The following is a 25,768-nucleotide window of genomic DNA, read 5'->3' as shown; positions in this document are numbered from 1 at the left end:
ATTCATTCTTCGTTTTGAGATATAAAATGATAATGAACTTCCATCTAGGATACCTGGACAGAGGTTCTTGCCTGGGCTGTGCACTTCTTTTTCCTTACCTAAGTAATAGTTGGTTGTTCTGAGGTAGCATAGAGCCTGAGGGCATGTTCTGTAACATTTTCTCTTAATCCTGATAGAATGTTACCTGGTTTTATTTGGTTTTATGGTGTTTATAGGGCCAGGTTTGTACATACTGTTGTCTTTTCTTTTTCAGATTCTACAGAGCTGCCCAAGCGCCTTAGCCTGGACAGTTCCTCATCACTGGAGTCACTGGCTTCTGCTCAGTCTGTTTCCAACCCTGCACCCCAGTATCAAAACCCTCCATTCTCTCCTACCTGTCCAGACAGCATTGCCTCAGATGCCATTTCTGTGTACAGCCTGAGCTCCATTGCTTCTTCCATGAGCTTTGTTTCCAAGCCAGAGAACGTGCTGGATGGGTCAGGACACAGAGGACGGCAGGATTATGAGAGGCCCAAGAATATCTATCCACACAGGTCTGCAGCTCAGAGCCAGCTGTCACCACAAGCCACTGCAGCCAGCAAAGATGAGGAAGAGTATGAAGGTTTCTCCATAATCAGCAATGAGCCTTTGGCCAGTTACCAAGAAAATATAAAACCAAGATTTTCCCCTGATCACAAACAGCCCAAAACTAGTCAGAATGGAGGCATTAAAGTGTCCCTCAACTCCAAAGGGAGCATAAGTACTCCAAATTCTCCTGTTAAAATGACTCTCATCCCCAGCCCAAATTCACCTTTCCAGAAAGTTGGGAAACTTGCAAGTTCTGACACTGGGGAATCTGACCAGTCTAGCACTGAGACCGACAGCACCGTCAAATCCCAGGAGGACAGTAATCCAAAGCTTGATCCGCAAGAGCTGGCCCAAAAAATTCTGGAGGAAACTCAGAGTCACCTGATTGCTGTTGAACGTCTTCAGAGGAGCAGCAGCCAGATGAGCAAGAGCAACAGTTCTGACGATGGCGCGCCCAGCCCGGCCGGCGTGTCCGCGTTCCGCTCCTCCGAGACCAGCGCCTTCAGCCGCCCGCTCAGCTCCAGCCAGAGGAACCAGGCTTCACCCCTGGCAATTAAACCAAAGCCTCCAACGAGGAGCTCATCCCTGCAGAAGGTGAGCTCTGGCTATAACAGCCCCACGACGTCAGAGATGTCAAACAGAGAAGGCACAGGTCAGTACAGTGGACAGCCGTCGCCAGGTTGTGATTCACATGGGTCCCTAACTGAGCAGCCTCCCTTTAAACTCAAGTATCCCAGCTCTCCTTACAGTGCTCACATTTCTAAATCACCCAGAAATATCTCTCCCAGCTCAGGGCATCAGTCTCCTGGTGGCAGCACTCCATCTCCTGCTCTTTCCTATTCCTCAGCTGGTTCTGCTCGCTCAAGCCCAGCTGATGCCCCAGACATAGACAAATTAAAATTGGCTGCCATCGATGAAAAAGTGCAAGCAATTCACAACTTAAAGATGTTCTGGCAAAGCACTCCCCACCACTCCACTGGCCCAATAAAGATTCTCCGAGGAGCTCCTGGAACAATGACTTCTAAGAAAGATGTCCTCAGCTTGCTCAATTTATCACCACGGCACAGCAAAGAAGAAAGTGCAGAGAAGCTGGAACTGAAGGACCTGTCTCTTGGGCAACACCTTGCTGCTTCGCCACAGAAGATCCCTCCAAATGGACACAGACACCCTGAAACCACAAATGCCATGGCATCAGCTCATTCCTCACCTGGCAGCACTCTGGGAGCCGTGCGTCCCCTGAGGCTGCCAGCTGGGAACGGGTATAAATTTTTGTCACCGGGAAGATTTTTCCCTTCCTCCAAATGTTGAAATGTCCTGAGTACCAGCTGATGACTTACAGTCTTGCTGAAGTATTTGCTTCTGCCCACTTGCCTTTACCAAAACAGAACCAGTAGCTAAGCAGCCGTGGTCATGCCCTCAGCTGGCAGTGCCCAGGGATGGGACAGGCTGGCCTGCTGTCACTGTGGGGGCACACGGCCTCACACACATGGGTTTTCCTTTCCCTTATCAGGACCTTGGCCAGACTCACCTGATAACAGGTTTGTAGTATTCAGTATTTGCAGCAGCAGGTGCAAAGCATCTGTTTGTCTGTTGGTTAAATACTGGCTTTTAAGCCACCTCCTCATATTTCTTAACCAGAAGTTTTACAGCTGGCTTTTTGTACAGAAATTACACATATCAGGGGTTGGAGAGGAAAGGGAGAGGAGGCAGAACATTCCTGTGTACCACAAAGAACAGGTACAAGTCTCTGCCTGGAGAAGGATGAGCCATTTACTCAACTGCTTTCACAGGGTGACAGAGGAGAAGACCACACACCTCTAAACACCTCTGCCAGGCTGGCCAAACCAGAAACTGCTGTCAGTAAAACTCCACAGCAGCAGGATCTGGCAGTTCTGTTGCATCATTTAGAGGCTGGTGAAACAAAGACAAGAGAGAGGTGCCCCGTTCTAAAATCTGCATCTCAGGTAACTTTTTTGGAGGGAAAGCCCTCAGATGAGACTTTGCTGGTTGGTCTGCTCAAAGGAAATGTTTGGGGCCTAACAAACCAGGTGAGCCTGCGTGTGTGGTAGTGAGTGTGTGTCAGAGAGACAAGTTCTGGTTTATTGAGGGCTCTGGTCTCTCTGGCACACATTGTGAAGGTGAACTTTTTATCCAGGCAAGTTTTGGGCAGTACTTACATCACTGTCTGCTCAGTGAGCACAGAAAAGGACTACAGATGCTGCAGCTCAGAACATTATTTTGCAGTTCCACAGCAGGCAAGAATGTGACATCACCTGACCAAAAAAATCCCTCCTTGATCCTGCTAAATCATTGCCAGGGCTCGACGCAGGCAGGTCTGCGAACCTTTTCCCTGCTGTGGAGGCAGGTTTCCTTTGGGGCAGGTGTGGAGGCAGGTTTCCTTTGGGGCAGGTGTGGAGGCAGGTTTCCTTTGGGGCAGGTGTGGAGGCAGGTTTCCTTTGGGGCAGGTGTGGAGGCAGGTTTCCTTTGGGGCAGGAGTACCAGTGCAAGCAGCTGTTGGTGCAGCTGGAGCAGGCAGCTCCAGCTCCGAGGCAGCAAACGGAGGGGCTGGATGCAGAACCTGAGTGCCCTCTGACGTGTGGAAGAAAGGGGACCAAGAGCACCCCCAGGGCGACATGCACAGCTTCTCTAGGCTGGGTGGGATCCAGGAGTTCGGGGCAGGCTGGAGATGGTTTCTGAGTGGCTGTGGAATGCAGTGATGTGATCAGCACCCCCGTGATCATTTACATGCACTGAAGCCATGGGCGTGTGACAGCCCCGCCACGCGAGCTCAGATCCACGCAAGGTATTCCCAGGCTGTGAAGTCAGAGCACTGGATCACCAAGGTTTTTGGTGTCTATTCTGCACTCCCAGAACTGGCTGAGTGACTGAAGGCTAATCACTTCACCTCTCCGTGCCTCGTCTTCCCTTTCTATCGAAATGGGGATAGTAATACTTACCTACCTACCTCACAGAGGTGTTGTGAGGCTGAATTCATTAGGCCCTGAGTTTTAGCTGGATCTTAAGTCAACTTCCAGTCTTGCAGCTGAATGGAGAGTGCAGGCAGCTCTGTGGACGTACCAGAGGTATGTTGCTGGCACAGAGAATTGTACTTAGCATGGCTGGATGCTCTTGTTGTAAATGTGGATCTGATAATTTGTGATTTTATTAGGGATCTTGGAGGAAAAGCGTGATATCAGGGCATAGAATTCTGTTCTGATATGGAAACATGAAAATGCTTAGGCTCAGCTTACTCATAGGGCATAATCAGATGCGTGCTGTGAGAATATTCTGCAGTCTGCTGGTTTCAGGAGAATGTTTTCCTTTTTATCATCATAAGAAATGAACACATACACTAAAGGCAAAGGATACTGGGCTGGGTTGTTACAGCCAGGAAATGAGGAAGGGGGCATCACCAAAGTTTTCAGTACAGAGAGAAGGAGTAGTTACCTACTCGTACACAATGTAGCAGAACAGTTGAGTCAATCTGTTCAACTCATTATGATGCAAGTTATTTGTCTGTACATGACATCTTCCTGTGATGGTTTGGTGCTAAACATCACCTTCGTGTCATTTGGCAGGAAAAATTAGAATAGTGAGCCAAAACAAGTCAGCACAGCATCTGCCCCTTGTGGAGACAGTGATGCTGTTGATCATGCCACTTATTGTGGTCACAGGACTGCTGAGAGACTTCATGTGACCTGCTCTGTTTCTAACCAGCATAAACTTCTTGAAACGACATCCCAGGAACACCCAGGATGGAAATGGGCAGCTTTTTGTTTATAGCAACAGCAAATACTCCCTGTAGTGCTGCATAACACGCCAGAAATAAGCCTCTTTGTTGTAGTTTACTTCCATAACTAAAGGATCTTTTAACCTGTAAAAATCCTGTGCTGCCATTTTGCTACAACCCATTTCTGTGCTCCAGCAGGTTTCATGCTGGCTTAAAGCTTTCAGACAGAGCTAAATCGGGGTGGGGGGTGTGGGGGAGTGGTTCTTCTGTTGTTTTTAAGGAGGGGGGAGCATTAGAAGCAGGGAAGGGTTCAGATGTAGAGAAAGTTCAGTATTTGGGGAATTTGATGTTGTATAAATATGGAAGGTGAGTGTCACTAGAACAAGTCTTTTGGGAAATTGGTCTCCGTTGACTTGGCACGGGTCACTTCCATTGGCTTGCCGGGAGCCATGAAATGCATGCTTACTCGTGGCTGGGAGACACTGCACACCCTGTCCCTCATTCCTCCACCTCCTGAATAGAAACAACCCCTTTGTGAGGAAATGAAGAGTTTTATCAGGTTTGCCCAATACGTGGAGAAATTCAGGAAATGAAAACCACATGTTCTCCATTTGCTGTTAGAATTCCTTCTGTGGGTTTAATGCATTTGTCGTTGTTGTATTTGTGCATGGTACAAGTGACAACACTGCGTAATACAGTGAGCAATAACAATTAGGTATTAACCACTTTCACATTAAACCTGCCACATGCAACCATTCCCCAAGGCCATAGAATGTTTTGGGTTTGCCCTGTATGTTTTACTGTGTGAGATTCCACCTTTTTTTATTGACTGTCTTTAGCTCCAACCAAATGGGAACAGTAAACAACCCCTGTGATCAAAATCTAGTTTAATTTCATTTTGTTGGTTAGCCTGTATCTCTGACCTGAAACTGGTTTTCCTTCTGTTTAATCATACATTAATCAAACAAGGAAAAAGGTGCTACACCCATGCACATCACTCTAGGCCATATTTTTTTTCATTAGGGCAAGCTCGTTCTGTGAACATCTCTTCCAAGTTGCAGAACAGATCCAGGGGCACAGAGGTGTCTGTGAATCTGTTAGGAAGCACTGGTAGTTTCAGCTGGATGGTGAAAATGGGTTTGAGCAGTTTCGGGTTCCTTGCATTGCCACGCTGCCCAGCAGGGCTGCACACGTGTGTGGACACTGGTCCCCTCAGCTGCAGAAGAGCACTGGAGACAGTGACCCAGAGAGGATGGTCAGCAGAGGCTTCCCAGCAGCAGCCCTTCAGCACTCGCTCTCCCTATGTGCAGTGTTAGCCATGTTTGGCCTCTATGGACTTTCTTTGTAAATGAAAACTCTGTTTCCAGACAGCATTAAACTTTTTATATTATGAAATTTACCATGTAAAAAGATTTTCATATTTTTATTGAAATTGCTAAGGCATTTGGCCTTTTCTTCTTTGTGATTTCAGTGTCTATTAAAGCATGAGTTCTCTCAGTGCCTCAGTCTCTTGATCTGGAGGGATGTTGGGGAAGGGTGGTGGTTGGCTCGCCGCTCTCTGCCCACACCCAGCTCCCCTGTGTGACTGTCCTGTGGCACAGTGGGGCTGGAACTCACGGCAGCTCTCCTCAGCAGCTTCTCTCCCCTTTGTGCAGCGTTCCTGTTACCAGTGCTCACTGGAAGGAGCTTTTCCCTCTCCGGACAGGTGGTGGGAGTGCCGGTATTTGCTCATTATCTATTGTAGTCAGCAGCAAAAGGACTTGCAGGGTTGGGAGGAGCTCTGGGGGTCTTGAGAGAACCCAGTGCTGAAGGGATGAGAGACTCTCCCTGTACCAATGCCCGCTGAAACGAGTTAAGTCTAACTTCTGCCTCCATGTGAAAGGTGCCCTCGTACTCCGGGGAAGTGTTGGAGACACATGAACCTGAACACACACAAAGCTGCACTGGGGCTGCAGGACCACACACTGAGCCCCTGAGAGCAGCCAGGCCACTGGCGGTGCTGGTGCTGCCACAGGCTGAGCCTGGGCTGGAGCCCTGCCATGGGGAGCAGCTCCTGGGGAAGCGTTTCCTCCTCCAGTGGGGCTGTGGTGGAGCTGGGCTCAAGTGTTCTGTCTGTGCCAGCTCTGGGTCAGCGGGATGTGGCTCCTTGTGACACTCGTGTGTGGCAGGATGCAGCTGTAAACAGAGGGTTTGGGGACTCAGCAAACAACAAATGTTGTCCATATGGGGAAGGAGCAGCAGCAGGGACTGCACGCTGCCAGCGTTTTGAAAAACCAAATAAAGGAAAATCCCGAATGCTGGGGGAAACAGACTGACAGCCCCCTCCAGCTGTGCCCCTGCACAGCCCTGATCACTGCTGCGCCTCGTGGCCAGAGCCAGTGCAGGACTCCCATGGAAATGTGTCCATAGGAAGAGCCTGCCGAGGGTTTTCCTCACAGCCATTTATGTGGGGGAGGAGTATTTGGCAACACTGAATTTTATCCGGATTTCTGTTCTTTGTGTAAATGCCTCACTGGTTCTGGCTCCTGGCAGAGGAAATGTGGGGGACAATGGCTCCTCCAGGGAAAGGGGAGTCTGGGGGGCTGCAGAGAGGGTCATGGGTCACCTCTGGGGAAAAGGATGCACTACTGGAACACAAGTGTGGAGCTTGTGGTTGGTTTTTCCTTTCTAGTTTACCTGGTTTTACATTTGTGTGTGGATTTCAAACAGAGTGAAAGCCAAAGTCTGCATGGCTGTGGAAAACAACTGGAGGAAAAAATGAAAGCTAATGCTCAGGAACTTGAAAGCAAATCAATATATTAAAAATACATTATTTTAAGTAAATCCTGTAGTTTTCCCTAAATTAGTTTTTGACAACCTCAAAGTGGAATTAGGTTTCCCAGCTGCTTTGTTCTTAGGGCAACATTTTGCCACAGGATAATTTAATCGTTATGTAAACCAGGATAAAGCCAAATTCCACACACATAGCGTGTGGTCCGATCCCTCTTCTCCCCAACCAGGAGCCTCGGTAGAAGTTCTCCCTGTCACTGTCCTGCACTGGCCGGTCTCACTGCCCCAGCACCCCTGAGGTACCACTGGAATTCCTCTCCTCCAGGAGCAGTGTTCCAGGTTCCTCACAGCCTGGAAGGGCTCCACTTGGGGCTGATTTCAGCCTTGCAATGTTTCTGAGCTTTCTGACCTGCAGACCCCTTCCATTTTGTATTTTTTAATGCCAGCTGAAGGTCAAAGCCCCAGGCTGGCTGAACCTTGATGTCAGGGCGTTATTAATCCCTGTCCTTGTGAATGCGACGGCGGCTAAAAGAAATGTCTCACAAGAGGGCGGCATTGGCCGCGGAAACCGCGTCTGCTACGGATTTGATGTGGTTTCGTTTGCGTGGCAATACAGGGGCAGTCCAGATTTGAATGAGATCCGCGGGTAAAGGCTTTTGCTTGAAGCAGATCGTAAAAGGGAATTTCAGCTTCCCTCTGTGCGACAGAGGCAGAGGACGGGGCCGGCAGCGGCAGAGCAGCCTGGACAGCGACAGTGCCAAGGCTGGCGGAGCCGCACACGGCGCTCGGTGTGACAGCGGAACCGGGCTCCCCGAAATTCACCAACAAATCATCAACAAATTCACCAACACTGCGGCTCCTCACTTCCCACCCGCTGGGACGGCGCTGGGGGTGACCCCACTCGGTAACGGCGTCGGTCCGTGAGGGCCCGACACCGCGGAGCGGGCAAGCCGGGGTGTCCGGCACCGGCCCGTCCCCGCCCGCCGGGCAGTGCGGAGGGTCCGCCCCGCTGCCGTGCAGGACCGCGCTCGGTACCCGGAACGGCCCCGCTCTCTGCTCCCGTTCTCTGTCCCGCTCTCTGTCCCGCTCCCTGTTCCCGTTCTTTACCCCGCTCCCTGCCCGGCTCCGCTCTCTGCCCCCGCTCTCCGTTCCCGTTCTTTAGCCCCGCTCCCCGCCGGGCCCCTCACGCCCCTCACCGGCCCCTCGCGCGCGGCGCCCGGCGATGACGTCACCCCGTCGGTAACGACGGGAGGGCGGATTCGCACCGGATCCGGCCCGGCGCGTTCTGATTGGCTGCTGCCGGGTGAGGTGTGCGCTCGCGGGAGCTGCGCCCCTTCGGATTGGCGGCGCCCGGCGCGTGCGCGCCTCCGGGCAAGGGGCGAGGGCGATTGGGCGCGCGGGGCGGGGGCGGGGCTTGGCCGGGGAGCGGCGCGTGCGCGGAGCGGCGGGAAGATGGTGCTGATCAAGGAGTTGTGAGTGGGGGCGGCGGGGGAGCGCCGGGGGGGGAGCGGGGCTGAGGGAACCGGCACCGGGACCGCCGGTACCGCCGCAGCGACCGCCGCCGCCCCGCCCGGGCCGCGCCCCGACGGGCCTCCCCCGGCCGCGCCCGCCGCCGCCGGGGCCCGCCCGCGCCGCTCCTGCCGTGTGGCCCCGGGGTGGCCGCTTCCTCCGGGGCTTGGGGCCGCTCCGCTCCGCCGTGCGCCGGTGCCGCCGTCACGGGAAAGGCCGTTCTAGGCGGGAGGGACGCGGCCCGAGCGGGGCTGGGGGGTCCCTGCACCGGCAGCTCCGCGAGCTCCGTGCCGCCAGTCCCGGCGTGGGGAGGCGGCGCGGCCGCGGGTGATTCCTCCCCGTTTTCCCTGGAAAGCAGCTCGGGTGGCAGTGGCGACAGCCCCCGAGGGAGCCACAGCCCTTCCCTGCCCCCGGTGCCTTGTTCTGGGGATCCACTGCGTGGATCTTTCCCGTGGGGGCTCCTGCCAACAAAACTGGTTTGTTTCTCTGTCCCTCCTTTTGGCTGCTAATTACTTCAAAGTCCAGTGACTGTAGCCTCAGTGGGGTGGTAATGTGTAGGTTCAAAAGTTTATAAACAAATTTAGCGTAACACAAAGTTATTAAGAGAGAGCTGGAAGTAGATCCCAGATTTCCTGGCTCTTTTTATGCGGCTTCTGTCAGCTTCCATCCCTTGGTTTTGCTTTGGCATTGAACTTTGCTTGGGTTTGCTGAGTTATATCCAGAGTCTCCCTGTCACAGAGATTTCTGAAGAGAAAACTTGAATTGGTTCCTTTTGACACATCTTTCTTGAACATCTGTGTTACATCTGTTATCTGCAAGTGAAGTCTTATGATTCATTTTACTGAATTTTCTCTTTTCCTCTTTCAGCCGAGTGGTTTTACCTTGCTCAGTGCAAGAGGTATGTCCTGATCATCCCTGCTTTATTCAGACTGAGGGGTGGGAGAGGATTTTGTGTCAGAAATGTGACCAGCCTGAGTCCAGACATTCCCTGTGCTGTGGCCACGCTGACAGAGATGACACACGCGTGAGCCCTGTTTTGATCAAGGAATTTCCAAGGAAGCAAATACAGCACAGAGCCTTGAAGTGTTCTGAGCCTTCCACTCCCAGCAGTACAGCTGTGCCCTGTGGCAGCACTTTGCTGCTGATCCAGCACTGAGGGACTCCAAGCCTTTTCCTGAAGCCACAGGTGTAGGAATTGTCTTCCCAGACCTGAAGCCAGCGATTCAAGCAGCACTGAAGTACATTTAAATGAGAGTTATGATGGGATGTCTGTCATGACAGGGTGTGGAATGTGCTTCTGAGGGAAACTTGACACTTGTTCCTTAGTGTGTGTTTCCTGGGTCCTGTGAGGGCAGCATTCAGTTGGTTCAGAGTGTGAATTGGGAAGGTTCAGAGCTGGAAATCAGTCACTCCAAAATCTGTAAACTCAAAATGGATATTTCTTGGTGCAGCAAAGAAGCTGCACTTAGCTCTTAGGATAGGAAAAATGAAGTTATGGTGTGCACCGAAGTGTTGGGCTGCTGTGGAACAACCCGGGTGTAGACCTGGTGTTTGTGAGCTGCAGATATTTGTTGCCAAAAAGTTGTCAGAGTTCACAAAATATCTTTTATAGGGTGTATTTTACTTTGCTGATAATCTTTTTTTTTTTGTACTGATGAATTGTCGGAGGAAACAGCTAATTGTTTTAAACACGTTAAAAGTTTTGGCCAACTTTGGTGCTAACATTTATCTTCTCTTCCCTTTTCAGTATCAAGTTGGGCAACTTTATTCTGTGGCAGAAGCTAGCAAAAACGAAACAGGAGGTGGGGAAGGAATTCAGGTCTTAAAAAACGAGCCTTATGAACAGGATGGCGAGAAGGGACAATATACTCACAAAATCTATCATTTAAAGAGGTGAGAAAAGCCTTGATGCATGTTGGAGTACCTTGATATTGAGCAAGAACTGTTTAAATTCCATTGTTTGCTATTCTGGGACACTTGTGTGTGTTTTCTTGCCACTTTGTAATTTGCTGAATTGTGCATGAGTGCTCTGGTGAGTGGGGAAATGTGAAATACAGTGGATTTTAAATACGTGGGATATTTCTCTGAGACAGCTGAAAGAATTGTGTTTGCTTGCTCCAGACAGGAGTTAGAGATGAGTGGGACATAAAGTTCCTGCTGCAGGACAGGAGCTGCTTGCCAGGGAGCTGGAGGTGAGGGCTCTGTGCACTGCTCTTCCTCAACAGCTGTCTTTGCTGCTCTGCAGTGGGGAGGACAGCACAGCTTTCCTCATGATCACACAGCTCACTCTCAATTACCTAATTATTACCTTTCCCATTTTTTTCTTAATCATGTTGTGATCAGGAAGGTTTTTGAAGTTCCTGTGTGTTTCACTGCAGGTGACAAAGTACATCATAACCCCTCAAATGCTTGGGTAGAGTGTGCCTTTCTTGTTGGAGTGTAAGAAACCAATGAGGAATTTCAGCTGGCAGGATTTTAAACACATTGTCCACGTTTGTTTTCCCAGTAAAGTCCCTGGGTTTGTAAGGATGATTGCCCCAGAAGGCTCCCTGGTGTTCCACGAGAAGGCCTGGAATGCATATCCCTACTGTAGAACAAGTGAGTCTCCCCCATGTGTGTTCTGTTGTTGGTGTTTTTGTATGTGAGACCTTTCAGAAACAATTGCATCTAATAATGCTCTGTGTTTTCTTTTCCTTTTCATTGCACGTGTTTTCCAACGACACCAGTTGTGACAGTGAGTATTTGAAATCCTACCAGTCCTATATTGGGTTTTTTTGAGATACATTTTGTCTGTTAATACCACTACAATTGCCTGGCTCCAGCCTGTCAGGTGTGCCTTGCTAGGACTGCTGGTATAGAGCTCCCTGTTGCTTTATTTGTCTGCATGTGGCTATAATTAGAACTGTAATTTGTCAGAAATTAAATTATTTCATTTTCTACGTCTTGTTTTATGCCTTTAGTTACCATTACAGATGTATAATGTCTGTCCTGGTAAGACACAATGCTAAAAAAAAGTCTGAGGGAAAAAGCAACATATCTGAGGCTTCTATACTCTGAATGAGGGAAGAGCAGGGAAGTGGAATCAGTCCTTGCCTGTCTGAAATGCCATTGCTGTTAAATGAATTCCTGCCTCAGTTAAAATGGGGTAACTGGGAATTAAATGGATCAGCACAGCTCAGGATTTGGGGTTTTTTTTAAGATGCACGGGAGGCACATCATGAAGATTTTAATGCCGTTTTTGTTTTGGTGACCTGTGAAAACTTAATTAGTTAAATGTTAAACTGCTTTATCTGCTCATGTGCTAGCGTGGTTTAGATTGTTACCACGTGGATGTGACCCAAGGAGTAACAAGTGAGTTTGAACTGTTGAGCTTGACTCACTGTGGTACCTGTGCACACAGGTGTGTGCCCTCTGACTTCTGGGACCAGCAGGGCTTTGGCATTGTCTTTAGATGTACAATTTGGTGGCAGCTGGGCCACTATGATCCATTTGGACCATTATGATCCAGCTTTATGACTGTAATTGTGCTGTACAGTAACATCTAACTGCAGGATTAACAATTTGAAAATAACTTGAACATTGAGGTGTAGAACTTCAGGGTTGAGGAAGCAGCAAATGGCAGGGTTATTTCTATTGGTGTGCACAGGCAGAGCTGGTTTTCTTAAACATGACTGGTTTTAATTTAGTACTCACTGCTTTAGTTCATTATCATGTACCTATTTCTGTGTGTAGATAAGGGGCTCTTTCTCTGGTAATGTCAATAGATTGTGTTGCTAGTCAGGGATTAGTAGTGGCTTGTAGATACCATTTATCTAAACTTAGAGCAGAAAGGTGTAATCAGACTTGTGCTTTTTGCTTTTAATTCTCACAGAATGAATACATGAAAGATGACTTCTTCATAAAAATTGAGACCTGGCATAAACCAGATTTGGGAACAACAGAGAACGTGAGTTGGGATTTGGATGCCAAGCCTTAGTGCAATTGTACAATTAGCACAGATAAAGTATTTTATACCTGGTGATGGTGGATAATTATTGCATAAAGTCAATGCCTGACCAGTGAGTAAAGCAAGAAAAGCATTTTTCAGGTCCTTGCAAGGTGGTCAGGCTGTCTCATCTAAGGAGATCCAAGGACAGGAGAAGGGGTTCCTGCAGATTATGGAATGGATAATGGTTCTAATTAGAGCTTGATTTCATTAGTGCTAACAAATGTGACAGTCGAATGCAGCTTAATCTTAAATCCAGGTTTCCTGAATGCACAAGAAGTGAAGGCTTTGTGCTGGTTTAAAATTGATTAGTGAGTGAACTAAACTGTAACTTTGGAGATCACTCCCTTTGAGAAAGGCAGAGGAAGAAGGGGTAGGTTTGGAGAATGCTGCCTTTACAGCATCCTGAAAAACCCTCTGGCACACACATGTACTGCACAAGGTGCATCTCTGTAATTCCCAGCTTGGGAATAACTCCTTTGTTTTTATTTTCTTTTGCAGGTGCACAATTTAGATCCAAACACATGGAAGAGCGTTGAGGTTGTCCATATTGACATTGCAGATAGAACTCAAGTAGAACCAGGAGTAAGTAAATGTTCTGTTGTGATTGGGGTGTAGCATGCAGCTGATTCCACTTGTGCTTTGTGTTGATACTGAATAAGCTAAAATGGTGTGGATTTCACCCAACAGAGACATGAAAAGTGTCTTGAACAGAACCATTCATTTATGTGCCTGCCTTATTTCTTTGGTTTTAGTGCTGATTCTTTCTGCACATCTGGATCTGCTGGGGCTGTTGCCTGGTTTGTTAAATTGTAACAGCTGGACTGTTGGATGTGTAATATTTTCTGGACAGTAGTGCAATGGTAGGCACTAGTGTGGAGACTGTGTTTGCACAATAAGTGTGATTGCCTTGGTTTTGTGCAAGGAGAGGATCTTTATACTGTTTAACTGTTGTTTTCTGAAAGTAGATACCTGCATATCCAACATTCCGGGGAGAGGACTTCTTTGCAGAAAGTCCTTGGAACTATTTTCAATACATAATCCTCTTTTTTCTTTTGTATATTTGACCTACAGAGTATCAAAACTGAGTGTGGAATTGTCTCATCCAGAGTCTTAAGTCTCTTCTGATGATTCTACACCTCTGTTTCCTTTCTATAAACTTATAACACCGTTTCCACTTTTAACAAATATTTTAGTGGATATTTGCAGATTCAGACTCACAGTGTAGCACATTTTTGTGTAGGAACACTTGGGATTCATTTTCACCGTGTGATTGAATTTTTTATTTGATTTCATCTCCCAGAAACTCAGTTTTACTAAGCCCTGACTTCATTAACCAAAGCCTGGCTTTGTGATTAAGCTTTTAGCAGACACTGGTAACTCTGAGCTACCTGCAGACTGACATCCCCTTCTGGGATTAGACATCAGGAATTCTCTGGGACCCACACTTGGAGTCTTTTCTGTTATTAAAATCTGCAGTTTCTGGCCTTTGTCTTCTCTCACTTCACTTCTGAGGACTTCAGGAGAGACACTTTCTATTTGTGCTGATACCTTTATCAAGTTTAGGTAATGAAACTTGATTTTTTTTTTCTTGGAAGTTCAGCTACATCATAACAAAATTGCCAAGACTGATCTCCTGGCTTTGTGCCTTCAGAGAAGGCTGCTTGTCTTGGAAATTAAATGTCCCCAACAGAAGCATCACCTGTTTTCCCTGTGTTCTATTTGTCCAGATGTTCTTTTCCTGCAGTTTCTTTATCTTTGTTCAGTGATATTCAAGCAATCACCAGTTCACTCTGTGGGGTAATGTCTGAAATCATGTACTTTGTATATTTTTGGATATTTTTTTTTTGTTGTTATAATGCTTCTTTGGGAATTATTCTAAGTGGCTGGGTGAGATTTTTTGGTCTGCTCCATTTTTTAGGGAAAAGGAATAGTCAGTGTTGCCAAAGGAAAGTTTCATTTGTATATTTATCTTCTCAAACATACCTTTGCCTGGAAAAGCAGCTCAAATGTACAACTTCAGGTAACAGTAGAACTGAAAGAATGGAGCTACATCTATAAAATCCAGCAAAGTTGAAAAAGTTTTCATGTATTCAAGTTGAATCCTTTTGTTCTGTGAGTGAATGTTGTCCACCCTCCTGTGGTGCTGCATTTACTTTCGTTTCAGAACTACAATCAGCATAAATATAAAAATATGAATTTCTTTAGGCTACTGATGGCATGGATGTACTGACTCGTTTAAGTATGTATAGAAATAATTTGGGTGACAGCTGTGACTTTCTTTAGATATACATTTAACTCTGCCTTCTCTTAATCATCTCCAGCATGCAGTCTGTGTCACTTTAATTTGTATATAAAAGTCAATTCCCAGGAGAGAAAAACTTTAAAGTGTAAGCAAAAATGAGCAGGCTGTGGTTTTGGAAACAATTTGTAGAAGAGTAGAGTGTTGTGAAAACAAATTGAAATCAGGTTTATAGCTATTTTTGTACAATGAAGACATTAAATGTCTTGTTTAGGTCATGGTGGACCTTTATTGCTTGATAGAAAGTTCTAAAATTACAATACTGTACGAATCAGTCAGATTACACGTGCCTTAAAAGTTTGGATTTCTGTGTGCTGTCCATTTTTCTACATTGGAATATAGGAATTGCTTTTCTGTAGTCTCTAAGGAAGTGTTAAAAGATTCTTGAGTTACAGAGCTTGATTGGGTGGATTTTTTCAGACTTAATTTATCACGATAAGCAGCTAAACAGTTGCACATGGTTAGTGCTGAACCTTGGACTCATCATGCAGTGACACATCCCTTGGGACACCCTATCTGTGTACAGATACGATGTGCTTTTAGTTTTATGTCCCTCTTTTCATCCTGCCCTGGATGTTTATAAATATTCACCTCTTCCAGCCTCCTTCCTAGAGACCTTTAACTTCTCATTGTGGGCATGGCACCGCGATGTGCGTCCGTGATAACCAGGCTGGCTTCATTTCTCATTTGAACCTTGGCTTTCTTTCAAAGGTGATCTCAGGCAATGGTTCATTCCCCTGATAGCTGTGCTGCAGCTCCAGGACTCTTCAGGAGATGGGAGTGATTGCAAGACATTTTTTATTAAAAGCCATTTAGCTGAACCTACTTAAAACAGAGGAGTGCTTGTCAGGGCAGTGTACAGTGGTGCTGTTTCAGTTATAAGATATGGGAATCATGCACTGAGCTGGGAGTATGGCATAGTTGAATAAACCTGATTTTGGTCTTCTGAGCACTCACAGAGCTGTGGATGATGTTGGAGGGAAGTGCTGGTAGGTGTTTCCTTCCACAGGATCTGTAGGTGAGTTTTTTGCTCTGTAACAGCAGTAGTATGTACATTCTCTTGCTTAAAACACTAATACAATATTGAGCTGGAAAGCCAGAATTGGTGTCCACCTACCTAGTTAGTGTGATGCCACTCCATGTTCAGTTCCATTTTCATGGGTTTGTAGAGTGAGCATCAGACTTGTGTAATTTTCATGTTAGGTTCTAAAAGTTTTCTTAAAATCATTCTGTCCTGTATACATGCTGTGAATTTTTATACCATTTGACAGTGAGCCATGAGTTCTCAGGAACACTGTTACCATTCTGTGCAAGTCTAAAGACTGAGAATCGTAAAGAAGTGTCCAGGTTCTTGGTCTGTTGTGATTTTACTTTATTGTATGTGGTTCACAGTCTCTCTAAATCATTCTTTATAACAGATGGTTGCATTTGTGCATATTATATTGAGAATTTGAGCAGAAACTGCCTGTGAAATGGTATTTGTGTATTTCTTTGAAATGGTTTTGCTCCTCTGTCTTGTTATGCTGCTGCAGGCTGATGTTTGCCTGTTTGGCTTTCCAGAGTGCTTCAGGGGTTTGAGCTGTAATATTTGCTCCAGCAGCTGCCTGTTTTTCTTCCTAAGAAGGACTTGTTGTTGTCAGGAGTTAAGCTCTTGCTGCACAGATATTTTCCTTAAACTCTGCAAAGAACTGCTGTTTATTTGTACTTTGGCTCTAGTCCAGTCATCTTCCCTGCATGCTTGTAGGATTTGTGTGTAGAGAAGAGTTCCTGCAATGCTCTCCTGTCCATCTAGGCTTTAGTATAAAGGGTTTTTCCTGTCCTTAACAGGATTTGGGTTAACTGAGTTCTAAAATGTCTTGGTTCTGTCTCTAGCATAGAAAACTTTACTGTGACTCATCTATTTTCTTGGAGTTTCTCTTTTCACTCCTACACTTTACTCATAGATAACATTTTCTTCCCCAGTGTTTCCAGCTGTGGTTATTTCTATGTGGTATCCTAAATGCAAGAGCACAGTTGCTTTTTACCAGTGTCCCTGTGCAGAGGGAGGTAGGATGGCAGGTGACAGCATCGTGTGGACTTGGGTGTCCCTGGGGTGACCAGACAAATCATTCCACTCCACAAACCAGGCAGATCAAGGCTGCACATGTAGCTCAGTTTAAATCCCTCATGCCTCACACCACTACAGTGAGCTCTGCCTTGGCAGGATGTTCACACAGTGGAAATAAATTCAGGCTTGTCTCAATGCAGTACCTGGTTTTATTTATAAAACTGGCACAAAGATGTGGAATTCTTGTGTTTCTGTTTGGCATGTTGCTGCCCCAAACCAGCAGCAGTTCTGCCAACACAGAGCAAAATTGTTTATCCATTGCTATAGCTTGATTCACTTCAATGTCTTCTATTCAGTGGCTGAGTAAAATTTTTAGAAGGCAGTCATGATCAGTAATTTAAAACATTCAATGTATTTCTATAAAAACACTTTGCTGTAGTATTTGTGTAGGTATCCTAAAGGTGATTTAATTGTAAAGAAGATGACTCTTTTTCCACACAAGAATTGTTAAAAAATCACTTTTAGAAAGTGTATCACACTGAACCTCCAGGACAGTGCAGAACCTGAGGATTCCAGTGGGTTGCAGGTGTCCTCTCTCACAGCATTTGGAAATAACTTGAGATGAAAGTTGGTCTCAGACACAGCCAGTGGCCCTGGCTCAGGGCTGTGCCCAGTGCAGCAGGAAGGGGCTCAGTGTGCTGCTGTGTATTTGCTCTTTGTGATGTCTGTGGAAAGGACATGTGCTTTATTATAGCAAAATCATAAATAAGTGGGCTTCACTAAAATTCAGGTGACAAATATGGCTTGTAGTCTTTCTGCAGTTACAATAATTCAAAGCTTTAAATGTTTAAGTGTTTCTGTGCAGTTCTAATGCTGGTTCCTCAGGCTCTGGGGGAAGGGGAAGCCTTGTGGAACACCACGGCAGCCCCTGCTGAGGTTGGCTGAATATTGTGTGGGTTCTTCAAACTAGAATATTGTTTCAGCTTAGAGGGAGAACTGCAGGGGAGTCCTGGCTTGTGGAAGTTCATAAAACACTGATTAGCAATGAGATTGAAATGTCTTCACTCACTTGGCTGCTTTTATGAAATATCTGCTCAATTCCTCAAGTATATGTTTGAGTCCTCAATATGGAAGTTTTTCTGAACACTTAGTAATGTTTTCCAGATAAATTAGGGCTTCTTCGGCCTATTTTAATATGCAGTGTAGGTAGGTAAGTTAAAAGAATGGGGAATAGTGAGAGAAGACTGGGGAGAAGAAGGTGTAACATCTGATGTTCTGTAAGTCAAATCTGATTCCTCTGAGAGAACCTCGTGGATTTTTCAGCTCCATTTGGCTGGCAGTAGGATTCTGTAAATGTCAGAATGTCTGTGAAAGGATTAACAGTTAATAGGTGTAGCCTTGCTCTGTGGATTCAGAATTTATTCTAGAAGTAGCCTTCATTGCTCTGTACTGATGGAAGAACCTGGAGCTGAAAATTGATGTGGTCTTCAACAGCCAGGATCTGCCTCTCTTGGAGGTGTTTCTTTCACTTTGTGTTCTGCAGATTTTGGCTTCATTGAAACTTTATTTTATAATGAGATCTTAAACTCTGCTAAACTTTCTTGAGCTTTTCTGTAGCACCTACCAAACATTTGCTCTGCTTTGAAGCAACTTAAATTGTTACAGTTGGGTTGTGTGTGTGTAATGGTAATCTTGAAAAAGTGTTTTTTATACACGGTATAAACCTTACTTGCTTTCACTGAGCCCAGAGTTCTTAATCCTTTCCTAGTTTCTGTGGCAGCATCTTTATCAAATAATCATTTTCATATCCTTCATCAGTAAAATTCTGTAAATCCTGTCTGTTGGAAGCATTTGCCCTTTTCACCTCTGGACCCATTGGCTTTTTCCCCATGCACAGGGGATGAGCAGAGCTGTCCACGGTGAGGCAGGGCCAGGTGGGCTCTGCCCCTGGCTCAGGCTGGGATCTCAGAGTTTCTGATTGTGTAAGGGAGCTGCTTCTGCCTTCTGCCCTCCTCTTTCTGCCTTCTGCCCTCCTCTTTCTGCCTTCTGCCCTCCTCTTTCTGCCTTCTGCCCTCCTCTTTCTGCCTTCTGCCCTCCTCTTTCTGCCTTCTGCCCTCCTCTTTCTGCCTTCTGCCCTCCTCTTTCTGCCTTCTGCCCTCCTCTTTCTGCCTTCTGCCCTCCTCTTTCTGCCTTCTGCCCTCCTCTTTCTGCCTTCTGCCCTCCTCTTTCTGCCTTCTGCCCTCCTCTTTCTGCCTTCTGCCCTCCTCTTTCTGCCTTCTGCCCTCCTCTTTCTGCCTTCTGCCCTCCTCTTTCTGCCTTCTGCCCTCCTCTTCTGTCTCCCCAGCAGTGCCATGTGTTGCAGCCTGAGTAGCTTTAGCATGCTGGTTGCTGAATTATTGCCTTCCCCTCCTCTCAGGGGTCACAGACCCAGTGGGACAGTGCAGATGTGACAGTGTGCACAGCACAGGGCAGCTCTGGCCTGGAGCAGCCCTGCAGAGCTGTTGTGTTGGGAGCAGGTGGGATGGAGCCATGGAGTCAGCCTGGCAGCTGTGCTGCACCCATCCTGCTCCAGAGCACTCAGGGAATTGTTTTGGCACCCATGAGCAGGAGCTTAACACAGTGGGATATTGAATCTGGTGGTGTTTTCTGACTCTCAGAGTGTTTTATGTTACAGGACTACAAAGCTGATGAAGATCCTGCATTATTCCAGTCAGTTAAGACAAAGAGAGGACCTCTGGGCCCAAACTGGAAGGTACTAGGAACTGTTACAGCCTTCTGAAGTCTTTATCAGCAGAAAAACAAAGCTTATGAGACAGAACTTGGCTCAACTCTAGCTGAAGAACAGATTTCCCCCATGTTACACCCCTGTGATGCCTCAATAGCAGCACAGAGCTTGCCAGTTCTCCCTGCCAGCCATCAGAATCTGTCCCAGGAGGGAATGGGCTCTGTGTGCCACACCAGAGATCCCCACAGGAACTGAGCAGCCCTGGAGTGAATCTCAGGGAGTCAGGAACAACCTCAAGTTACTGATTGGAATGTTGTTTTTCTGTCATAATGCTTAGAATTATATTTTATTATCATAACAACATCGTTAAATTTAATATTTACTATAAATTAATTATATTATTTATCATTCTAATGCACTAATTAGAATTATAATCTCTAATAATTAAACTTTTAAAGTATTAAAACTTTTTTTCTATTATCCCTAAACAGAAAGAGTTAGCCACTGATGAGGAGTGTCCCAAAATGTGTGCTTATAAATTGGTGACCATCAAATTTAAGTGGTGGGGACTGCAAAACAAAGTTGAAAACTTTATACAAAAGGTGAGTACTTCTGCCTTTTTGGGGCTGTGGTGATGTGGGGGTTTGAGCAGGGGCAGTGGTGCAGTTTCCTACTGCTCACAGCCAGGGAATTCCTGTCCATTTCCCCAGCCAGTCAAACCATTTGTGTCTTGGTTTGCTGCAAGTGGAGCTTCACTGGTTGTACCAGAACAATTCTCCAGGGAAAAAAACAAAGTCTTCAAGAGAGGATGTTCTGGTTTGGCTGCTGCCACCTTGAAGCTGGAACAGATTCTAACAACATTCTTCATAATTCTCAAGTCATGTGAATGGCTGAACTTTCCTGAAACTCCTTTTTTGATAGTGAAATTTGTTCATTTTCTCCATATTAAAGCATTTGAGAAATGAGATGAATTTAAATTGGATCCAGAGGTGTGAGGTGGCTGAATCCATAGCGGTGTGAAGCAGCCCTCACTTGAAGATTTGAACTCTTCAAACTGAGCAGCTGCTATCACTTCACCAGCCTTTAGCAAGTCCTACCTGTGTCCTAATGCTTGTTTATCTTCTTAAAGCAAGAAAAAAGGATATTTACCAACTTCCACCGCCAGCTGTTCTGTTGGATTGACAAGTGGATTGAGCTGACCATGGAGGACATCAGGAGAATGGAGGATGAAACCCAGAAGGAGCTGGAAGCGGTAAGAAAGCTTTTTTTTTTAAAGGCTCAGATGTGCTTGCTTTCACCTGCAGATTGATCTGTGCAGAAACTGAGGCAAGCTCTGGTGTCCATGCCTCTGTGTGTGTTTGGGCAATTGCTGCTGGGCTCTGTGGCCCCTTGAGTGCAGCCCTGTGTGCTTCAAGCTCCTGCATTCTGTGCTGTCAAGCTGGAAATGGCTGTAAGTACCTCTGATGTCATTAAATGCAGGATGTCTGCCCTGGCTACCTCTGTGTTTGTGGCACCACACCCATTGCACAAAGTCCCGTTCAGGGCCCTTTTGCCACTTGTTGGTTGGAAGTGAAAGCTGTCACTGTCCTGTTCCATCACGTGTCTTGCTTTGTTTTCATTTCTAGTCGTCCTAGATCTATTACTTTTTCTCTTCAAGCATGTTTTCAAGCAAGTGTGTGTCACCTGTCAGCTGCTCCACTTCTGATTAGCACCCCAAACCAAAGTCTTACTTCCAAAAAGAAAGTCAGTAAAATCAGCTGAGATCGTGTCAGTTTTCCTGCTTTAGTGGCTGTGAGGACCAAATCTGTGTGGCCTGATGTGTCGTGGGCTGATGTCTGGCAGAAAGCTCAGACTTAGGGCACTGTCACTGCTCTCTCCATTCAGAGCAGAGAACCACCATAGGCTGAGAAGGAAGCCTTCTTCTGTAGAGTCTTTCCAGAACATGACCTTTGCATGAACCTTTCCCATGTTAAATCCCACTGGCATTTTTACAGTTCTCGGATTTGCAGTTGTATTTCCTTCCCATTTTGGCAATGCTTCATGCCCCAAACCCAGCCAGGTTACACAGGCAGTTCAGTGTCCTGGTTCTTCCACGACACAATGTGTCTTCAGCTACAACTTGCTGTTTGCATGGTTTGGCCCATCCCAGGCACCTCTAACCTGGTTGCCCGAGGCTTCAGACCAGCTGGGCAGGGCTGTGACACATTCCCTGGTCTGTGCCTGGTGCATTTGCTCTTGGTACCAAACCAGCTGCAGCTCCTCCCTCCCCACTTATGCTCTCCAGGGATTTTCCAGACAATTTGGAACAGCCTGTGTTGTGTAGGATGTTTCCTGGGTTTGGAGGAAGTGTTTCTTCACAGTCCTGTGCTGAGCTGCAGCACCAAATGCTCTTTTGCCATAAGCTGAAGGGTTTGGGTCAGCAGCTCCAGAATGAGCTTTGGACAAGGTTGGTGTTCACTAATTCCTGCAGATCTTGTGCTCTTCCATGGGCATTTGGGTGTTTTTGGCAGCTGTTCTCTCAAATCACAGGGGTTTCTTCTTGAATTCTGATTTATGCCTGATCCTGTTCCTAGAGCCAGGTGTCTGTGGAGGAGGAAAGGTAACAGCTGTCCCCTGTAAACTGATTTTTGCCAGGAGGGTTCCCTTTTGCACATCCATAGTTCTTCATTTGGACTGAAACAGACTTTATCCAGTTTCCCTGAGCAAGGGTACTGACAGTGAGGAGTGCACACCAGAGGTGTGCTGGAGAGAGGCAGCACAACCTGACACACCTGTGTGCATGATGAAATTGTTCCTTTGTGTCTCTGGATTGTGGATGTTTTGTTTCACATTTCTCACTGGTAAGTAGCTCCTTTTAAATGTTTTTTCCAAAATATTTGCTGCTCTTTTAGTTCTTACCTTAAGCCAAACCCAACTCACATGTCTCTGGGTGTAACATTAATCCTCACTCTTAAACATCAAACATATTTACTTAATATTTTCTCATTTTGCAATGGTAATTTTTTTTTTTTTTGCAAATGGCTTGTTTTCTAAGATGTTAGTGTCAGGAATTTGTGTATTGTTGAAAAAGTTGGTTGTTTTGGTTTCTTTGGTTTATTTTCATAAGATAAATGTCTGATGTTACACTAACCCAGATTTCTGTGGATATTGTGAAATATGAGAGGAGTGAGGACCTACTGTCTGGGGTTTTTTCAGTTGTTGCAAGAGGGGTATCTACAAACACCTATAATGATGTAATTTCCATGGGTTTGTGGTGCAGTGCATTATTGAACAACCTAAGAGCAAAACATCACTGCCAAATAATATGAATGCTAGTTTTTCTCTAAAATAATTTGTCATCTGATTTCATATCCAACTATTCCATCCACTGTGCTCACCAGTAACTGCCATGACATCCCCAGTACACCACAGAGCGTGTTTTATGGCCAGGACCTCTGGGAAGTGAGTGCTCAGGGATGAGGAGCTCAGTGTGACACAGATATGTCCATGCCCCTGTCCCTGCAGAGTGGTCAGGAATAGACAGGGCTGTCCTAGGCTGGGATGCTGAGAGCAAAACCAGGCACAAAGCAGGCTGGCAGTGCATGTTCTTCCCACACAGTGTCCTGGTACTCTTCCCCTTCTCATGAACACCCTTTCTCCCTTCTGCTCCGAGCTGATCTTTCTCTGGGTTCTGTGCACATTCCAGTTCTTTTGTTGCTCCTGTGCTTCATCTTCAGTCGATTTTTATAGTCAGGATCTCTGCTTTTGTTACTTTCTGTTACTCTGATTCCTCATCAGTGTTCTTCCAGAGTTCCTCTATCCCAGTCCATCTTTTTCTCTGTTTATGTTTCACTTGGTGGATTCTGTCTCTGGCTGCTGGAGATGAGAAGCACCTCTGCTCCATGAAACATGCATCAGCTCATCAGTGCAGAGTAGGAAAGCTCTGGTCCAGCCAGAGCCCTGTGACCAACCTCTCTCATGCCTGTGTGAGGGTAGAGATGCCACACTGGGTATCCTGAGCAGTGATTCCATGCTGGAGCATCGTGAGCTTGCTAAAAATTCAGGCAGCGTTGTTTACAGCTGCTCTCCAGTTCCCAGGTCTCCTTGCCAAAAAGAAATACCATACCATGGCCAAACCCCCTGAGCTGTAGCTGGTCCTGGCCCTGGCCAGGGAGAAGCAGATCCTGGCCCTGCAGGTCATTCCTTCTCTCATACTAACCACGGCGTGACAGGTTCTGTGTGTGGAGCTCACGTTTTATTTCACTTCAGATGCGTAAGAAGGGTTCCGTTCGAGGCACTTTGGCTGCGGACGTCTAGAGGAGGTCTCTGTAGGTTCTGAGGCAAAGCGAGCTGTGTAAGTCTACTGCTGGATGGAAAAGGAGAAGAGGGATGAATGTTCTTTTGGATGGGAATTGCTAGCAGGAATCATCTTAATGTCCACGTCACCCATGTGGGCCTGATCTTCCTCCTGCTCAGTAGTGGTGTGGAGATCAGCAGGTGGGACGGACCCACGGTGCCCAGGACACACGGATGGGCTGGTGCAGGCACTGAGGCTGGGAGCAGAGTTCCTGCAGCCTTGGCCACCTGCCCTGGTGCTTGATGCTCACCCAGGTGTGAGCTGGACCATGGCGCCGAGCCCTGCGCCCGCCCCTCCTGGGCTCCAGTCAGACACGCCAGCGTGGCTTTGCTGCACACCCAGCAGCAAAGTGATCCGTGGACTTGGTCACTTAGGGAGGCTGTGGAGTGTCACCTTCCAAACGTGTTCAGTTCTTGAAATCCAGTTCCACCCAATCTTTACAGACACTAAACTGTGTCAGAACCGTTACTGCAGGAGCAGCTTCTGCAGCAGTGACAGGCTCTTGGTGCTTGTGCCCAGCACTTCTGTGCTGCTGTTCCTCACAGGGACTGTTGTAACATCCCAGCCCAAGGGTGCCACATCCCACTGATCTGTGTGGGCTCCCCAGTGGAGGGAGCTGCTCCCACCCCTGGGGCAGGTCCCGCTGAGATTCCCTCAGGAGCCGGCATTGCGGTGGTGTGACTCTCAGTCCCGGTGGTGCTCTGAGGCCCTGTCCTGCTTTTCCCTGGAGATAAATCTCCCTGCCTGTTTGGAGCTGTGTCTGAAGAAGCTGCTAATGCAGAAATTGCACTTCTTCTCTCCACAGCTGCGTAACCAAGGCCAAGTGAGAGGAACGAGTGCTGCCAATGACGAGTGACGCCGGACGGACGCCGATGCCGGATCTTGGCTGTGTGTGTGGGTGCATGACTCTGTATATAACTACACACACACATGCAGACAGAAGGGGTGGTTACAGTCTCTCTGGGTGCTATACCTATCCTAGCAAAGATTCCAAGGAAACTGCTTTCATTATGTATACCCCAAGCAAATAAAAAAAATCAACTGAGTAGTGTCATTTAAAGGATGAATTTTGCTAACTGGTATGTTCATGAATGTCAATACTGGACCAATTTCTGCCCTACTTGTTTTTCTCTTCTGTCCAAGTCACTCTTGCTCTAACTCGCCCATCTCTCGTTGTAAAGGAACACTCAAACAAGTTAATTTCAATTTTACGTCTTCCCTATGTGATGAGTTTTTTGGAATAGGAACAATGAATGTATTTATAGCTATTTATTTCTGGATTGTCATTATCCTCTAGTCAAATCAGAAAAAAAAATTCTGTTAGTGGAAATTGGAAGACTTTTACTGTTGAATAAGTTTAACCCAAACTTTACCCACTCACTGATTTAAAAGAAAAAAGAAATCATGTTTTATTGGACTTTTGTACATTGAAATGCTAACAGTTTTCTTCATTAAAATTGGCAAGATTAAGGAAAAATGGCTTGTGATTTATAAAGTAATTTGCAACTTGAAATTTTCCAGAAGCTGCTTTTTAGACAAATACACTGACAGTACCTGTAGAGCATTTTCCAGTGTATCTTAGGCTGGGCAGTGAGAACAGGGTCAGCCCTTCCCTCCAGGAATATTCCTGCACTCCAGTGCAGTGGCTGTTTTCCAGAGCTTCCCCTTGGAAGCCATGCAAGCATTCTGGATTTCACACACAGCAATGGAATGTTATTGTGATTTTAGCTGTTTTCATGTTGGAAATACACTTTGGGAGAAGTAGACTTTCAGATATGATGACAGTTTCAGTTGTAGC

The 25,768-nt window shown here is 46.6% G+C and overlaps 2 protein-coding genes across 6 annotated transcripts in view; both read left to right on the top strand.

Annotated features, from left to right (window-relative positions):
- The window catches only part of TTC28 (tetratricopeptide repeat domain 28), a 106,858-nt gene extending 101,061 nt beyond the window's left edge, over nucleotides 1–5,797 (top strand). For 3 of the 5 annotated variants that reach the window (XM_063416104.1, XM_063416105.1, XM_063416106.1), the window contains one exon: nucleotides 254–5,797. In XM_063416104.1, the coding sequence (XP_063272174.1) occupies nucleotides 254–1,875 (1,622 nt within the window). In that variant the 3' untranslated portion in view covers nucleotides 1,876–5,797. The remainder of the gene's footprint in view (nucleotides 1–253) is intronic. The other 2 variants (XR_010082700.1, XR_010082699.1) reach the window with 2 other exon arrangements.
- A 2,625-nt stretch (nucleotides 5,798–8,422) lies between these two features.
- On the top strand, nucleotides 8,423–25,030 carry PITPNB (phosphatidylinositol transfer protein beta). Its single transcript, XM_063416107.1, has 11 exons — nucleotides 8,423–8,538; nucleotides 9,443–9,473; nucleotides 10,323–10,468; nucleotides 11,082–11,173; nucleotides 11,302–11,309; nucleotides 12,447–12,521; nucleotides 13,062–13,145; nucleotides 19,584–19,661; nucleotides 20,126–20,236; nucleotides 20,764–20,886; nucleotides 24,776–25,030. Exons 1-11 carry the CDS (start codon nucleotides 8,519–8,521, stop codon nucleotides 24,824–24,826), a joined length of 819 nt encoding a protein of 272 aa, XP_063272177.1. The 5' UTR covers nucleotides 8,423–8,518; the 3' UTR covers nucleotides 24,827–25,030.
- Nucleotides 25,031–25,768: the final 738 nt, after the last annotated feature.

This window comes from Prinia subflava, chromosome 19 (genome assembly GCF_021018805.1).
Source record: "Prinia subflava isolate CZ2003 ecotype Zambia chromosome 19, Cam_Psub_1.2, whole genome shotgun sequence".
Taxonomy (NCBI): Eukaryota; Metazoa; Chordata; class Aves; order Passeriformes; family Cisticolidae; genus Prinia; species Prinia subflava.
This window is presented reverse-complemented; position numbering and strand designations above follow the sequence as displayed.

Excerpts from the sequence above, each read along its gene's own strand:
- PITPNB (XM_063416107.1), top strand. The coding sequence starts at position 8,519 with ATGGTGCTGATCAAGGAGTT. Across the intron at positions 13,146-19,583 it reads GAACTCAAGTAGAACCAGGA|GACTACAAAGCTGATGAAGA; the intron begins GTAAGTAAATGT and ends TTTATGTTACAG. Across the intron at positions 20,237-20,763 it reads TTGAAAACTTTATACAAAAG|CAAGAAAAAAGGATATTTAC; the intron begins GTGAGTACTTCT and ends ATCTTCTTAAAG.